We start from the raw sequence: 18,091 nt of genomic DNA on the forward strand, positions 1-18,091 counted from the left end.
TTACCTCAACTATAATTTCATTTTTAGCGCCTCCATTTGTCATTCTTATTGCATTAATCTTGTCAGAATTTCATTTGAAGAAAATAATACCATCTCTTGGCTTCAACTATGGAATCCTGAGGACTGTTCTTCATGGTATATATCTTTTTCTTTTGTATACTTTTTATTTCTTTATTTGATTTTAAATTAAAGATAAAATAACATCTAATTATATGATAATATCTAATTACACGAGGACTTGTCATTATTTATTTATAAATTTATTCTCTATGTTTGTTATACAGTGCTATTCATATATCTCAGCTTTATACCCTTTTTTCTCCTTTGTCTTTACTAGGAATCCTAAATAACAAATAACCTAGCTTCTAAATATTCAACTGTTATAATGTCGGCTTTTTCATAGTTTTGATTCAAACTTTCATATAATCCAGTTATTTTATCACTCATCTTAATCCTGTTATCTCTCAAATATTGAATCCTGGGCAAGTATTTGGTGGAATTACAAGAAATCGGTAACACTTGTTTGCTAGAAAGTTTAGAAATGGATGCTACAAGCTACAAATTAATTTTGTTGACGCAAGGAATTGCACATTACATCTAAACAAATCAGAGAAAATAAACATTTGACTCAAGGGTTAACAAAATTGGTATACTATTAAAACTTTTAAAATAAATACTTAAGTTTAAATCTTTGTTATGTTTGTAAAACTTATGAATCTACTCATCATATCCCAGGTCTATCTCTGGTCCCAGTTACCAAAAAATAATAATAAATAAATATTGCAACAAAGGGCCGCTTTTCCTGAAAACTGCCTATGAACTTCTGAGATGAGAAAAGACTGCAAGCAGTTTTCCCACCATCCATCATACCATTTATGCAAGGGATTCTTAATCTATCCATGTGGGTTGAATTATTAAAGGTGACATTGCCGTTTCTGGTTCTCCACGGTGAAGACGATAAGGTGGCTGATAAAAATGTAATATTTTGTAGAGATAATAATATTAATCATAGGGAAGATGTATACTTTTATTAGGTTGTTCTTTAACAATTTCATAGCAAAGTTTAAGATATGAGTGATGCCACAGAACATGGATTCGATCAAATGCAGAGTGCACTCATTAAAGGGTAATCATACAGAAAACATTGAGAAATATCCACCGTTGCGAGCTAATATCCTACTCCTGCAAACAAGAAGACTCCTGTCCTATATATACAACAAAAAAGGCACAATCAAACACCTACCTTCTCAAACGATCTTGTTTCTAATTTCTTCAAGTTTCTTCAGGATCTCTCCAGGAGTTCTATCCAATTCATCAGCGATTTTTTGTTGCAGATCTAGTGGCAGTGTAGGGAACTGTTCACATAGATCTCCATCAATAACATCCTGCAAAATTGTCTCAAATTATCGGCATTGTTAAACTTATCAAAGCAGAAAGCTCAAACAATCAAATTACCAAAAAAATTAGGCCTTTAAGACTCCAGTATTTCATTATACAGCTAAATGCACTTAATGGGCATTTAAACATAAACCAAAATCCACTCATTCTAAATTGAAACAAATCAAAATTCAACATTCCTTGTTAATGATTCAATAATGGTGCTGAATGAAGAAAAATGACAGTGACATTTATTTTTTTTTTCCCCTCATTTCTATTACTGAGTTCTCAGAAGAAATTGGAATAAGCAGTTGTCTTAATGAAATTTACGATGATAATGAAATAACGGTGGAAGTTTTTATGCAACAATACTACATTCACACTCCCAAAAAGAAAGAAAACAGAAGAGGGAACAAAAGACAATTATAAATAAACAAGTTTAAAACCAATTTTAAATGCTAATGATTTTAGAGACAAAAGCCATTTATAATAGAACTCAATTTTGACAATGATAATTAGCTCATTTTAGAGAACAGATGTAATTACCTTCACAGGGAAATATGCAGATCTAAAGGCCATGTGATCTCGCCCACACAATGGTGGGTGTTCTTGCCTCATATGCATCTCCAGGTGTGAAAAAAAGTCCACATCATCACGGGAAGTGAATGCGAGCAATGCTCCTAAGCTCCCCATAACAGTCCCATAAATGATGCATTCTCCCCCACCTGGAACCAGAGACGCCTTCTGCATGGATGTGACCACATCACCAACATGAAACTGTACTATCTCCTCTACTTTGTTGGGAGCTCCATTGAGTTTCCCCTGTTCCCATTTTATCTTTCCACCAGTTGGATCTTCTTCTATCTCATCTGAAACATCCTGTGACAGTCGCACAAAATAGACATTCCCAAACTTGTCTGTACCAGCCACAGTGTCAAAATCTATATGGTGTGATGCTGTAACCCATCTTGGAACACAATCGTCAGCAAAAATATATAGCTGATTTTCATCCCGTCTATACTTGCAGAAATGGAACGACTGCAAAAACAAACATGAAATTAAAACAAATTGAATAATTCAGCTAACAAGTGACCACTTTCCAAACTAATAGCAAGTAAAACTCAAGAATAAACTCCATTTATCAGAAAAACCTTACAGGTGACAAACAACATGAGAAGCAGTCATTTAGCAAATTCAATGACAAGAATTTAATTGACTAATGAAAACATCATACACTTCCACATAAATATATGAACAAGAAATTAAAACAATGTACAAAAACATAAAAAATTCAAACTCACTCAGTCAACTTACCTCTTGAATATCACCGACATAGATACGATCACGATAGGTATGAATAGAAACTATAGTGTTAGGGAACAGCTTATTCTCACATTTTCTAAGCAATCTCTTCTTCCCCAAGTCATACAATCTGAGAACATTTCCTATTCCAGCAAGTAATCTTCCCTGAAACTGGCATAAAGCAAGAGGAACACCTTCCACTTGTGTCTTGTGCAAAAGTTCAAGGGTTTTCCCATCTTCCAAGAACCGATAAATATGAATATATCCTACAACTATAGTTCTCTTGGGCCAAAACTGCAGTCCTTTGGCTGTACCAACGGCTAAAAGAGTTCCATGCTCCTTATCATGAAAATTGACAGTACATACACTGAAGGCCGCTTCACTGTCCTGAAGCTCCAGCAAACAAGTTGTATTACCTGTACGAGGGTCAAGAACTCTGATGCAGGAAACCCATTTGTCTGACTCTGCTTTAGGATAACCATACTGCTCATCAGAGAGGGGATCATCTTTATTATCATCATCACCATTTTCCATCTGGTCCACATTACCATTTTCATTTTCCCCCATTCCAGAGGCCTCAAAGCATTCCTTCTTTGCAGCTTCACGCTCTTCTGCAGTGAATGCTCCTTGATCACTCTCAATAATCACCAGCAATCTCCTCTTGGGTTGAAGAACAAACTTTCTGGGGGTATACCTTAAGGGAATAGCAGTTTCATTAAAAGTTTCTCCAAGTTTCTCAATGGTAAAAACCCTCAATGCATTCCCTGCAACAGAAACGACACCTTCCAAACACTGATCAGATGAAAACGAAGCAGCATATTCAAGAGTCTCATAGGAAAGAGGTGTTAAAAGGAAACGTCCCCGGTGAATATACCCAAGCCAAGGTCGACTAGACAAACAAAGCATTGCAGTGTGGCCTCCCACAACAACAGAAAAGAGCTTTGGCGGTCTCAGCCCCAAGAACCTGGAACGGGAATCTGAAAGCTGACCAGTCACCATATCAACCACTGTTCTAAACAGAACCCCATTCTGCAAACCCGCGTTGAGGAAAAGACTAGCTGGGTGATCAGCACCATCCTCCCCACCAACCGATGCCTGAACTTCAAGAAAAAGGAGAGATTCAGGAGGCGATGACACACTTTGGACACTAAGAATCTGCATGCAGTCATCAGGATCCAACGATAAGATACGGACTGTATTGTCATATGAACCGACTGCAAGAAATCGGGATCTTTGCCTTCCTTCTGGAACTGGGGCAATGTCCAAACAAGCCACATCTCCAGACATTTCATGCTTCTCCACCTCCATCAGTTGTCCAGTCATATCCACCTCAAAGTAAATGAGCTCCCCTCCACTTAGTGCAATAACCACTTGAAGTCTATTGGAGCCAACCTTAACGATCGTTCTCTTTCCAGGTGTTCTCCACTCATTAATACGGCCATCTTCCCTAATATGCCTAATGCCACTTGGATGAACTTGCATTAGAGAATCATCGCCAATTAAAGAAACAGCAAGTGAAGGGGTTGTATCAAGGAACCCACTATCACTAACTTCTTCAACAGTTTCACCAATTGAAAGCACAAGAGTCGCATTGTTAAAAGAAACAACAATGTATGCATCAAACTCATCATTTACGTTTTTCTTAACAGTCCAAACTGCACTTGGGACACCAGGGAGCTGTGACACAGCCATCTCACTAACAGCCAGACCAGGTCTCAGTATCCTAAGTGATGAACGTGGACCACGGCCACATAAAGTAAAAATTTGAGGTGCTTCCTCCTCAAACAAATTTGAAATCTTCATATCCATAATTGGCATCAAACTCTCAACTTGTTCAATCCTAACAAGATTTTTGAGCCCTCGAGGCTGGAAAAACACAGGTTGAAATCCTTCTTCAGTCTCCATCAGTGTAGCCGAGGAGGCTTCCACATCAGGGTCAGCCCCAATTGCCTGAAACTGATACAAGGCATGGTTGCCAAACTCCGAAGCAGCAAACAAATACCCTGATTTCAACACACACATTGATGCAGTGACAGGAATAGTATCAAAGTACTTGATCTTCAACTCACTAACATGCTCATTATCATGTTCCAAAGTAACCTTAAATATGTCCCCATACTCTGTCTGCAACAAAAAGAAAAACAATGATTTCTGCCTATGTGTGGCAGCTGAAACTATCAAAACTCCCCGATCGGCCGGCAAGTCTACACGTCTAGGAATCACAGCCCTAATATCTGGATGACCCTGATTCTTATAAATAACAAAATTTTCAGCACAAACTAAAACCCCACTTGGCCCATCCCCTCCTCCAGGCACTGTAACTAACATATTCGCCCCATTGTCAACTGGTTCAGACCATTTTCGTGACACATGATTAAGCCCTAAATCTAATTCATAAAATGTCAATTGCTTTTGAGCGTCGCTGGCAGCTTGACCAGTTGAATCCTGGTCAGCCTCAGAGTAATCCAACTCAATTGCTGCGAAAATTGGATTATCAAATCCACAATCAACACCACATATAGAATAAACAATAGTGTGAGATTTATGAGCTTCTAATGGAGATGAAATAGTTAATCTAGCAGCAGTATCTCTATTCAAAACATAAACTAATTTTTGCTTCTCACAAGCACCAATCATAACGGCACGACCTTTTGGGTCAATCGCCAAATACTGACCCGGAACGATCCGGCGACAACCTGATTTACCGAAAGTTTCTTGGTGGATTTTATCGAACGCATTTCGTGAAGGATTATACTCAAGAATGACTATCCGACCGGAATCTGAGCCAACAACGATGTAGTCCTTTTGAGAGCCGGTGAGACGGAACTGAGCCAGGGAGCGAATGGCACCGAAAATGTCAGTGGAGAGAACACTTTCGATTTTTCCGGAACTTTCGGGGCGGAGAAGCTCGAGGATCTTGCCACGTGCGACGACGATTTCGGGGGTTTTGGTTCCCGAGAAGTTGCCATTGATTGCGCAGAGTATGCCGGTGGACTGCTGCAGAGTAAGACTATAGAGATACATCGTGGTTAATGGGAAGAAGAGCGGTTAGGGTTTTAAATAAAGGAGGGAAATAAAATAAAAATGAAAAGGTTTATTAGTTTTTAGTTATGTTATAGAGCATCCTAAAACCGGAAATTAAATACGGCCAAAACGCTATTTCCCACCCAAGGTATGTTGATTGCTCAAAGTTCCTCTTGTTAATTTTAAAAATTTTATTTATTTATTTATGACCATTTAAATCTATTAATTTTAAGGATAAAATTGTTATTTTATATTTAATATTAAAAATAAACTTAAATATGATTTTATTTTCCTCCCTAAATTTAAAAAACTAATTTTTCTTCCATAAACTAAGTTTGAAAAAAACCACATTTCCCCCCTAGGGTTTAGTTTCAAAATCCAATCACCTTCTCTAGTGTCATCGTCTACCATCTCTCTCTTTCGACGATCTGCCTCACCTCCACCCTAACTCCTTCGGTGTCTAGAAACGTCGTCTGGGAAGAGGAATCGTCTTCCCAGATGAGATGTTTCTGGACGCTGGAGCGGTTGGGGTAGAATTGAGACAGGTTGTCAAAAGAAGGAAAATCGTTGGGAGGGAGAGACGACTGACGATGACACCGAAGAAGGTGACAGAATTTTGAAACTAAACCCTAGAGGGAAAATGTGAGGGAGAGACGACCGACGATGATGCTAGAGAAGGTGACCAGATTTTGAAACTAAACCCTAGGGGGGAAATGTCATTTTTCTAAACTTGGCTTGGGAAAGAAAATGTTAGTTTTTAAACTTTTAGGAGGGGAAATGAGATAAATTTTTCAAGGGTTAGAGTTCTGTTAATTTTAACCTGTCATGGATAGGTAAGTGAGATTTTCAAAGTTAACGGAAGAAACTTTGGGAAATCAGCATACCTTGGGTGGGAAATAGTCCTTTAGCCATTACATAACTTTGTAAGATTTATTTATTTATGCCCACCAAATAATTCAAAATTAGGGTTAGATTTGATACAAACTTGTTTAAGCATAAGTACGAGTTTGACTTGAATAAACTCAATACAAGTTCGTCTTAAGTGAATTGGAGCTCAAATTTGAGAATTAAATATTTTTGAACTTGAACTTGAATTCAAGCTTTAGGGGTGTTTGACTTGTTAGACTCATGAACCTGAAAAAATTTTAATACAAATCGATTAAAATCATGTTGTTTTGACTCATATATATCAAAATGATGTCATTTTAATCATTTTTACCCTACTACAATATCAAATTGAGTTCAAAACTCAGTTCAAGCTTAACTCCTCTCAAAGAGTCAAGCTCGAGCTTGATACCACTCAAATCAAGCTAAATTTCGATTTAGGCAAGTTCGAATTTGGCTTAAATCCAACATAATCTTAATACCAAATACAAACATAGATACTAACCACTCTACCAAAACCATAACCAAACCTCCTATTCTCTTTCACTTATAATTGAACAAATCACAGTTACCTTCAAGTTAAAAATGGCCAAGTTCCCATCCACCATAGCCTGCTTCCTCTTGCTCATCTCTATTCTCAATAAATCATTCTCTGCAAGAAATCTCAGCAACTCAACTCCAACCCATCATCACCACAAGCATTTCAACTTCACATTCCTTATGAAAAATGTGCTCAATTCCAATACCACTCATCCCTCATCAAAACCTGCAAAAACAGAAGTCACCAGTCAGCTTCCATTTCCAAAGCCATTAGGCTTTTTCCCTCCTGATGGAGGGATCCCTTTACCCCAATCCCAGCCCTCATCTCAAACACTTGATGTTTCCAATATGGGTCTGTTTTTCCCTCCTGCAGCTACTCTTCAGGAATTGAAACTTGGTACACTCATGATAATTGATCAGGACTTGTTCGAGCATTCAGCTTATGGCTCACAAGTTCTTGGAAAAGCACAAGGGATTTATGTGTCTGCTTCTGAAGATGGATCTAGTCATATGATGGCTATGACAGCAACTTTTACAGATGCTGAGTTTAAGGATGGATTGCAATTTTTCGGGGTGCATCGGAACGATGGAGCTGAGTCTCATATTGCTGTTATTGGTGGCACTGGCTTGTATGATGGTGCGAATGGCTATGCAACAGTTACAGCAGTAGATGCAGACTCTGGGGCTTCCAAACAAGAGCAGAAAGATAAAAAGTTCCTTTTGTTCAATGTTTATCTCAGCTTGTAATTGTCAATGGGAAACTGATTACCCTTTGTTTCTCTTAGCTCTTCCTCAAGCAGAAGAACTATAAACTCTAGTACAATTCTTGAATAAATTCAGTATTGCTATGAAAAAATCCTTGTTTTGACAAGTTTGCAGCTGTCATTAAATAACTGGCTTTGAACTTCATTCTCCTGGACAATGCCAGCAAATAATACTGATAGCCCATTCTGTGAAGTTTAAGTGAAACAGAACTCAGATTTACTTGAATGAAATGACTTGACATCTTATTCACATGAAAAACTTAAAAGAGTCTAACACTGTGATGAGGTCTTGTAGTAATTTTTAACTATTGAGAAACCCAGATATTTGGTCAAATTATTTCAGGAAAATTTGAACTGTCATCAGTAGAATTCAATAGTGTTACAAGAAATTGCAAATTGTTGAAGATCATCAATCCAATAAGGTAAACAAATTCGGGTTGAGAACTAATGGAAGCCACGAAGAATAGGATGAAATAATTTGAAAAGCCATGAATGTATTTAAGTTGCAGGGCTAGCAAATCTCCTTTTCTCCATGAGCAAGTTAATATACTTTCCCCAGAGAACCAAGCCATTTCAGCAAATCCTTTACTGTTAGTGACAAAAAGAACTATATTCTTAGAATTAATGTCATTTGTCAAGTGTGTTTCTGAACTCAAAATTTCAGAAGCAAATCAAGTCATTGCAAACTCTAATAACAGTTAAAGCACCTGAAGATTGACTACTAGATTTTCACTAAAATCCTGACTTCAGGGACAACCAGAGCACTTAAAGAAGCTTAAGGGAATGTTTTGTACAAGAAAATAGAACACCTGGAAGAATTTTTCTATGCCAAATTTGTCTGTCTGCACTCAACAACTTCATCATAAACAGCTTAAGGGATTAGGTTTATCAACTAAAACACACATTATGTAACCAGCAATGTACCGACTCCATATCAACAGCTCCACTTCTTCATTGAACACTCCTGAAACTATATATACATCAGAAATTCACTTCCATCTCCATCAAGAAACAATCCTTCAAGCCTGCCTCTTCTCTCAACTCAATGGCTAAAGCTCTCAGTTTCACCTCAAGCACACTCAGAGCAACAATCTGCTTCTTGCTCCTTGTCATCACTCTCAAATGTGCCTACTCAGCAAGAATTCTTGAAGAAGTGGATCCACAGCCCCAACAATCCACTCCTGTTGCAACAACTGCCTTTCCCACCACCTTGCCTGGCGGCCAATTTCCCGCCACTGCCCCTGCCAATATGGTGGAGGATGATAAAGACAATGCTGATCACCCACCGCTCCCCGAAGAAGCTGAAGCCCCCACTGAGGTTACGCCACCTGCCACGGTGGCAAATCCTGGCAAAGAAACCCCACCTTTGTCCTTCTTCATGCATGATATATTAGGCGGATCCCACCCATCATCCAGAGTGGTAACCGGGATCATAGCCCAAACAGAAATCAACGGCATACCTTTCTCCAAGGCAAACAGCAATATTTTCCCAGTCAACGGTGGCACCCCACTTTTCAACCCAAACTACCTTGACGACATTATAAACCAAAACAATGTTCCTTTCTTGACCGGCCTGAACGGAGCCCAACCCAACACTGTTTTACAAAACACCGGCAACAACAACGTTTTTAACAGTGAAAACGGCCAGCCTTTTGTTTCCGCCGGGCAGCTCCCACCGGGCTCCTCCCTCCAAAAGCTGATGTTCGGTACAGTGACCGTTTTCGACGATGAACTAACAGAAGGGCAGGAGCTGGGTTCAGGCGTAGTTGGCAGAGCACAAGGGTTTTATTTAGCTAGCTCTTTGGATGGCACCAGTCAAACCATTGCACTGACGGTTTTGTTGCACAGCGGTGAACATGATCATGAATATGATGATAGCATTAGCTTCTTCGGGGTGCATCGGACGGCGTCGCATGAGTCACAGATTGCCGTGGTTGGTGGGACGGGAAAGTATGAGAATGCTAAAGGGTATGCTACGGTTGAAACTCTTCATCAAGAAGATCAGCATACAACGGATGGTGTTGATACGATTGTCAAGTTTAGTGTTTACCTTTTTCTGTGATTATGTCTGTGGCACTTTTAATTTATCAGACGTCTTTGTTGTGCTTGTATCAGCCACGTTTGTGTTGTGATTAATGGATTGAAGTTGGATTGCTTTTTTTCACTCTAATTTAGAGAATATAAAATATTATATATAATTTAAATAATAAAAGAGAAAATCTATGTGCGGCCAAACTAATTCAATACACAAATCTCATTAATTGATAGGTCAAGACATAATCTAACTCTTAAATAAGATAAACTGTGTTAAAGTTAGTTTAGTTTAGTATGATCTAATATTTTATATAGATGATCTTATTTCAAAATAATTTTCAAGGAAAATATTTGCAAAACCATAACTTTTTTTCATTTAATTGATTGTAGTAACATGAATGTTGATTCCAAACCTCACTAGATCAAACTTTTCATATTTACATCACTTTCTCCTGGCCTTAAGGGTACATAAACCATTAATGAATTGGTAATAAAAGTAAGCAAGAATAAAAAAAGCCTCTCTCTCTTGCTATCCTGTGGTTCTGATTCTATATGATCTGACAAAAAAATGTATATATGCATGCAAAAACTCTCGTGGCACTGATAAAACAAATATGAAGGTCTGCTAGAACTGCCATAAACACAAGCAATACCTATAAATAACTATCAATGCTAACAACCTCTTTGGCTAACTGATCAATCAACAAACTCTCTATATCTGTAACGATTACCTCAATATCATCTCCCAACTCTAACCATCCATCATCCTGGCCCAACAGTTTCACAGGGGAATCCCTGTTTGCTTGCTTATCATGATGAACAAGCGAATTCCACAGCTCTTCCTCAACTGCCTCAATGCTCTTCATAAAGCAAAGTCTTCTGGATACAGGTTTTGCCCAGTTCATCCCAATGCTTGTGTTGAAAATATCAACCAGCTCTAAATTTATACGGTCGAACAGAAGCTTCCTCTCTGACCTCTTCCAAGACATCTGCTCACCATACTTCTTCTCTAGAATCTTGAAAACCGCTAGGCTTATTGGGAATTCGGAAGAATACCATGTCTCACAGCCCAGATATGAGTTTTCACCATGAAAACCTGCCTCAGTAAAGACATCGACAAGGTAGGAGAAATCCCTGCTCTCTTCGACATTGATTATTCTCATGAACTTCTCATTTTCCCTACAATTGTGTATTGATCCTTCCTCAGATTCATCATCACTTGACACAATCATCCCACCTCCTTCAGAGTATGCTTCTAAGGACTCTGATTTTAATAGTTCAAGTTGCAGCTGCAAACCTGGCAACAGACAAAATTGAGGAAGTGAAAAACTTCAAAAAGTTACACAAGCACAAATATAAAATGAATATTTTTGTATAGAAGGGCAGGTCAAGCTACTGTGCATATCAGTTTTGGCACCCTGAAAGCATTCAGCGCTAGATGAAATCTCTTTCTCAAATGGTGGTTCAAGCACTGAATTTGGACTAGGCTGATAAGCTGCCTCCAAGTTCACAAGAGATTCAAAGTCTGTGCAAGAGCATATTGAAGAAAAAGAATCTTCTTGAGGGATTCCGAATGACATATCCTGCAACATAAAAGTCAGATTTTCAGAGAGGAAGGAACTTAGAATTATTACAATAAAAATGCATAACATTAGCAATAAGTAGGACTGCAGTCAGCTATTGTCGAGCCAAGTTTGAGTAGGCTTTTACTTGACTAGGAGAGCTCACAAGCTTAGCCAAAGCTTGTGAGTATAGGCCAACAATATAATATTAATAAACTTCTACAAATTTAAAATTTTACACTTACACCCCAAAATTTTACATTCACCTCTTCAAACTACATTAACCCTTTAAATATTTGTATCTTACATGAAATCTTTTATTTGACCCCCCTATTTTAAATTCTCACATACAATCAAATGTCAAATTTTGAATATGGAGGATAATTAATAAATATATAAATTACGGTGTCTTATTATAATATTTCAAGCCGGGCTCAAGTCAACAATTTTTGAGCTCAAACCTTACGTCTACCCTATCGAGCCAAGCTTGAACCTAACAATACTTGGCTCAACTTAGCTCGATTGCAGCCCTAGTAGTAAGTAAAGTTGAAGAGTTCTTCAAAAGACGTGCAACAAAACAATTTGTCTATTTCCTAGAATCCTGGAGAAGAATATGCACCAAAACTTTCTACAGTGCAAAATTATGCAGCCAAATATACACACAGTGAAAGGTAAGATACGAAATGGTGATCAGTAAAGCAAACTTTCCTTTGCATTTGAGATTCACTTATTTACCAGCAATTAAACAAGACATATAATGAAAGGAAAAAAATTTGATTTTTAGGTTGTCCAAGCTCATGGGAGGTCAGGCTGGCAGGCCAGTTACAATTGAACTTACGATAGCATACCAGCAGAGTTTTAGTATATCATGAATTATGTACTATTATGTTATAAATAAATGAATTTCAAAAATTCATATTAGACATTCCTTAATCAAAAGCATCAACGTATCTTCTTCAATCATAGTAGACACATGAACAGCACCTACCATATTCTAGTTCAACAAAAGCAAAAATGTGTTGCCCTAAGAAACTTAATTTCAGAATGCAGAAAATACTTTTCAGTCCATCGGCATGTACACATCTCCTAAACACATCATCAACAAGAAGGCATTTTCATGTGTAAGGAATGGTTTACATGATTATAGAAGCTAACAGAGAAACAAACTTCCCAAGAAATGTATGTCACTGTACCAACCGTATCAAAGAATCCAGAAATGGTTTCAGATGAATATCAAACCTGTTGAATCAAGGTATCTGGAACTTGATAAGAATCATCATAATCTTCCAACAATGAGGTGCTGTCTGTGGGTTCAAAATCCTGATCCCTGTGATTTTCAGAAGACCTACTCACAGACTCAATTTCTTCATCAGTCACCATTTCAGAAACCATACTATCAGAGGCAACACTGAATGCTGAAGACTCAGTGACAACACAATTCTGTTCAGACAAATCTTTTTCCTCAATCTTGTTCTTCAACTCTTCCTGAATGGCCAAACTCTCCTGTTTGGTGCATCTATGTTCTGAATCAGGGCAAATAACATTGCAACTTGAAGAATTAAAAACCACGGACAATTTTTCACATGGATCTTTCTCCTCTAATTTTCTTTTCAGCTCAATCTGGAGCACCTGATCATCTTGCACCAAGTAACTATCTCCAGACTTAATGCAGTTGGATCCTGAGTTTATACATTTCAAACCATCTTTCTGATTATGGCCTTGCTTTCTAAATCTCTGTTTCAACCAATTACTAGATTCCAGAGGCTTCGCAAAGTGGTCACTGTGAAGACCAATCTTGCTGCTATTGTTCTGCCCACCAAGCCTGATGTCCAAACTTCTGGGCCTTGATTCATGATCAGGAATGGCAAGCATTTCACCCAGAGTTTTGGGCCTATCACCCACTTCAACTTCTTGAAACTTTTCATTAGCTTTCCATCTTTCTAAGATCTCCTTCTTCGCTTGCCTAGCCACATAAGACCTATCCGAATGGTAAAATGAGAGCCTGTATTGATTTTTCCAGTAAGAAGAACTAGGGGAAGAAAATGACATCAGCCCAGACTCTTCTGTAAGTCTATCTCTGTTTCCTGACATTGATGCCTTTCTGGACAAGTTATTTTCGCTATGCCACATTTGTCGGGAAATCAGTCTATGAGGTTCCTCATCTTTGGCCAATTTTTTCCTTTCTTGCTCATCAACATATGTATCCCGTTTTTGAGGACAATGAAATTCCTTTTTCTTCATCCTAATTGCATAAAAATTCACATTAGCAACAATCTTTGTTGGGGAAAGGCGTGTTCCATTCTCCAACTCCATTCGAGATCTCTCAAACTTGTCTATATTACCAAGACCAAGTTTCTGAGGCATTTTCACAATTCCTTGATTGATTCCCCTCCCAGATTTATTGCATATATCAGTCTTTTGAGAACAAGAAGCATATGATGAGTTCAAGACTTTAATGTGCCTAGATTGAGAAGTGCATTGAATACCTTGCAGATCATGGCAATGCTTGGTGATCAAAGAATCAGGTTCCCTGAGATCTATTGCAGACAGGTTCGTTTTCCAATCCTCAATTTCCAGTGCATCCTGTCCTCCCTTTGAAGAAGGAAGCTGCATATCCACTGAGTTCTTATCTACAAATTTTTGGCTCATGAATGCCATATTTGCCTCTAAGGAAGATGAGATACCTTTTCCCTTTTTAACCGAAAGATTGTTATCCTTTTCTATTTTTGTTTTTTCTAGTGCTTCAACTGCATCCATAAATTCTTTATCCTCTTCAAAGCTCAACCGGAAAGAGTGGCACTTCTCTCTTACACCAATAGAAGCAACTCTCCTTAGATAATTCTCAGAAAGCACTCTTTGCTTTTTCTGAACAGGCTGATTATGTGGCAGCTCATCAAGACCCATTAATCTTGCTATGACACTCTGTGTACCTTGTTTAGATTCCATCTTTAACAACAGTATTGAACTATTCTAGATAAACGCTCCTTCAATTGAAGGAATTTCCAGATATTGATCAGATAGAGCTATATAAAGAAAGTGAAAAAACAACTTGATTCTCAACAAATGCTCTCCCAAAATTTGTTTTCTCTTCCATCTAAAATCTTACATACCCATCAGGACAAAACAACAATGTGCTACTCACCAAATCTTCTTTCACAGTCCCGATAAAGCAACAACTAAAATCAGATGCTGAATTTGGAGCATTTCTGAGTTTCTGAACCTCCCTGCTCCCTGGAAAAGGGACCATAATAATTCAATAAATATGCAGAACCAGTGTCCAAGCAACAAAAAATTGTGAAAAAGAAAAAAGAAAGATACTCCTAGCTAATAGTCTTCGATTTGCAGCACTGAAGAGAATGGAAAGAAGAATGAAAACAGAACCCAAAAAAAAAAAAAGCTGTATTTCCCAAAAAGCTTTCTAAGCCACAATCATCGAATAATGTAGTAAATCTATATCATCTTAAAGAGAATTTAGAAAATAAAAGGAAAATGAGAGAGGCTTATCTGAGCAGTGAGCATCCAATAAGACAATCTAGTAAAGTTTGTTGTGGCAATGAGAATGCCGAAACAAATCATAAAAGCATCTTCTCTTGGTAAACAGTTGTTACAAGAACAGCATAGAAACAAGTGTAAAGTGCACCAACTTATCAACTGATGTAACATTCCATAATCACAGATAGTGGATAACTTTAAAACAAAGAAAAAAAGGAAAGTCTACCATCAATCAAGAAAACTGTTACAATATTGATATGAAATCGAAGATTTTTGGGAACCAAGACCAGAGAATTATTTTGTAAAACACAAACTGTTATTAATATAAACATAAAAATCCCACTAATCTCATGTATAATAATAATTACTACCTAAAAAAGCTGGAACAAAATGATTTTGATGCCACTATAACAAAACACCACCATTAGATTCCGTCACAATCACTTTGGAGCCAGCACACGCAACAATCAATCAAACGCCAACAGAATCATCAAACTCTTAATATAAATTATAAAAACAACACAACCCGGGAAGTGATAAAGAGAGAGACTACTTAAAAAAAAAATTACCTTCTTTTAACGATCTTCACTTCATCCATCATCGCATGCAATAAAATCAAACGATCAATAATCATAAACAAATTTTTTTTTTTTTTTGTATTTATGCTTAAAAATCAGGCAAGAAAAGACACGACAACAAATTGAAAACTTTTGCAAGTCAACAAAGATATGAACTCATTCCAAGTCTACAACGTCTGATTTTATCCGATTTTCACACGAAAAATTAATACTTGGACGGCTGCAACAAAACCAAATTCAACACTTTATAGAATTTAGCTTTTTACAGAAACTGAAGAACTGGGATTAAAGAATTGAAAGTAAAAAAGAGAAAGATAAGTACAATGATGAAAGTATGATTGATGAAGAAACTGGCGAGAAGCACAAGTGTTTTCATGCAGCAGAGCAGTTGGTTCCTTATTATTATTCTTTTTGTTATTTACTTTTAAATTAATTTTCCTTTTGTTTCGGATGTCGTTTTGCGAAATTACGCGCGAATGATCGTTGTGTTTGCGTACTTGGCGCATTAAGATACGATTTCTTTTTTTGTTTTTTCATAGGAATTTTGATTTTTCCACTCTTTGTTTTCTTACTTGCAATTATTTTATTTTATTTTAATTTTTTTATGAGTGAACAAATTCCTTATAATTAAATTTGGAAATTTAAATTCTGTCAAATTTTATTATTTTTCTTTTAACATTTTGGAATATAACATTTTTGGAATTTATATATACCCGTAAATTAAAAATATAATTATGAGGATATAGAAGGGTGGATTGAAGGTGATGTTAGATTCTAATTAAATTTATTTAAAGCGAATTTGAATTTAAATTTAAAATTTTAATATTTTTAAGTTTGAATTTAAATTTGAGAGATATTCAAGTTATCAAACTATTAAACTTAAAAATTTTAATATAAAATAATATTATTTTAATTAATATGAATAAAAATAATATTATTTTAATAATAAATTAAATTAATTTTTTAAAAAAGAATTAAATTTAAACTCTTTTAAAGTAAACTTAATTTCGTAAAAATCAAATTTATATACTTTGAATTCAGTTTATTTTTAAACTAACCTTAACGGGAGAAAAAGAAATGTTTATTTATTTTTAAATAGTTAATATTAATATTGAGAATGAAGGGCGAGAGAATGTTTGGGAAAAAAATAGTAAAATATTTATTAAAATAATAATGGGTGTCACGGCCTCCAACATATGAGTCTGCCTGTCAATCGAGCTTCGGGCTTTGAGCTTCAACTTTTATGTTCAACTCAGTTCAGTGATCTTTTTCTATTTGGGCTCCAAGTTTGGGTACACACAAAAATTGTACAATAGAATTGGGTTCGGCCACCGCTCCCAGCCCATGACTTCTCCATTGGTAAATTTTTGAACTTCTAACTCTAATAATCGAATCGAATATGAAAGCATAATTTTTTATATTATATATTATATTATATAATTTATTTTTAAAAAAATAAAAATATTAATAAAATAATAAAAAATCTTAATTGATGAATTATTATTTTAAAAAATATCATAAATATCTTTAAAAATTTTAAATTTCTCATATATACCTTTATTATATCATTTACGGGTGTGCATAATTTGGTTCAAATTATAAAACCAAAATGAACCACTTAAAAATTATAGTTTTGTTTGGGTTAGAAATTTTTCAAACAATTTTTTTTAGTTTGTGTTATCGTTTAAACGATTTTTAAATCGAACCAAACCGTAAAACTACATTTTTCAAAAATACATATATCTAACTATATTTAACAAAATTTTCTAATAAGTAATTAGGTGTATAATTTTTTTTATATTTATTTTATCGTTTTTTTATATGTATATTTTATATATATTTCATATTTATTTTATATGTTTATATTATATTTTAAAAAATTATAATTCAATTAATTTTATTAAATGATATATAAATAAAAGTAAATGATTTTAAAAGGTTCGAATTGTAATTTAAATTAGATCAAAATAATATTTTTTTAATTTAATTTAGTTTGATTTGGTTTAAAAATTTTTAAATCATTTTTTAAATCTTGTTTAAAAAAACTCTTAAACTATATTAAATTGTATTATGTGCACTTATAATATCATTATTTTTCAAAAAAAGAATATCAATTTATAATAATAATAAATTTTATATGATATATCATATAATATATTTATTATGTTATATTAATTTAATATATTTTAAAAAATATATTATTTTTTATTTACACTGTATTATATCTCAAATATTATTAGATACAGATACCTTGCTTCATGCCCATTTTGTTTCACTCAATTACCCTGTTGGGCCTAGTTCTGCTCATTGTATTCAGCTGCGCATTTCAGAATGGGTGGGTTCCATTTTGTTAATGGAGCAAGTAGCAGGCAACCTAATCCTCTTTTGGCGTAGTGTGAATAGCCGTGGAAGGTAACGTTTTTAAAACTGGAGTAGCGATGAATTGATTTTTTTTTTTTGATTTATAATTTTATTAGTTCAATCAAAAATTAATTTATTTAAAAATTTATAAAAAAATTAATTAAAATATTCT

General features: G+C 35.6%; 4 protein-coding genes across 5 annotated transcripts; 2 read left to right on the forward strand and 2 right to left on the reverse strand.

Moving 5' to 3' along the window:
• Positions 1–1,094: 1,094 nt before the first annotated feature.
• On the reverse strand, positions 1,095–5,761 carry LOC123228220 (spliceosome-associated protein 130 A-like). Its single transcript, XM_044653534.1, has 3 exons — positions 2,692–5,761; positions 1,924–2,415; positions 1,095–1,385 (listed from the first exon to the last, which is right to left on the reverse strand). The coding sequence occupies exons 1-3, from the start codon at positions 5,701–5,703 to the stop codon at positions 1,248–1,250; spliced, it is 3,642 nt and encodes a 1,213-aa protein (XP_044509469.1). The 5' UTR covers positions 5,704–5,761; the 3' UTR covers positions 1,095–1,247.
• Positions 5,762–7,173: 1,412 nt separating this feature from the next.
• On the forward strand, positions 7,174–7,875 carry LOC123227814 (dirigent protein 25-like). The gene has a single exon (XM_044652940.1). It carries the CDS (start codon positions 7,174–7,176, stop codon positions 7,873–7,875), a length of 702 nt encoding a protein of 233 aa, XP_044508875.1.
• Positions 7,876–8,907: 1,032 nt separating this feature from the next.
• Positions 8,908–10,062, forward strand: LOC123228041 (dirigent protein 9-like). Its single transcript, XM_044653239.1, has one exon. It carries the CDS (start codon positions 8,938–8,940, stop codon positions 9,952–9,954), a length of 1,017 nt encoding a protein of 338 aa, XP_044509174.1. The 5' UTR covers positions 8,908–8,937; the 3' UTR covers positions 9,955–10,062.
• A 368-nt stretch (positions 10,063–10,430) lies between these two features.
• Positions 10,431–15,940, reverse strand: LOC123228040. Of its 2 annotated transcripts, XM_044653236.1 has the most exons (4): positions 15,550–15,940; positions 12,728–14,719; positions 11,323–11,509; positions 10,431–11,223 (listed from the first exon to the last, which is right to left on the reverse strand). In XM_044653236.1, exons 2-4 carry the CDS (start codon positions 14,432–14,434, stop codon positions 10,580–10,582), a joined length of 2,538 nt encoding a protein of 845 aa, XP_044509171.1. In that variant the 5' UTR covers positions 14,435–14,719; positions 15,550–15,940; the 3' UTR covers positions 10,431–10,579. The 2 variants fall into 2 exon arrangements, with proteins under 2 accessions (XP_044509171.1, XP_044509173.1); XM_044653238.1 differs by lacking the exon at positions 15,550–15,940 and having other exon boundaries at positions 12,728–15,208.
• Between the last annotated feature and the right edge of the window lie 2,151 nt (positions 15,941–18,091).

Source organism: Mangifera indica, chromosome 10, assembly GCF_011075055.1.
Source record: "Mangifera indica cultivar Alphonso chromosome 10, CATAS_Mindica_2.1, whole genome shotgun sequence".
Classification (NCBI taxonomy): Eukaryota; Viridiplantae; Streptophyta; class Magnoliopsida; order Sapindales; family Anacardiaceae; genus Mangifera; species Mangifera indica.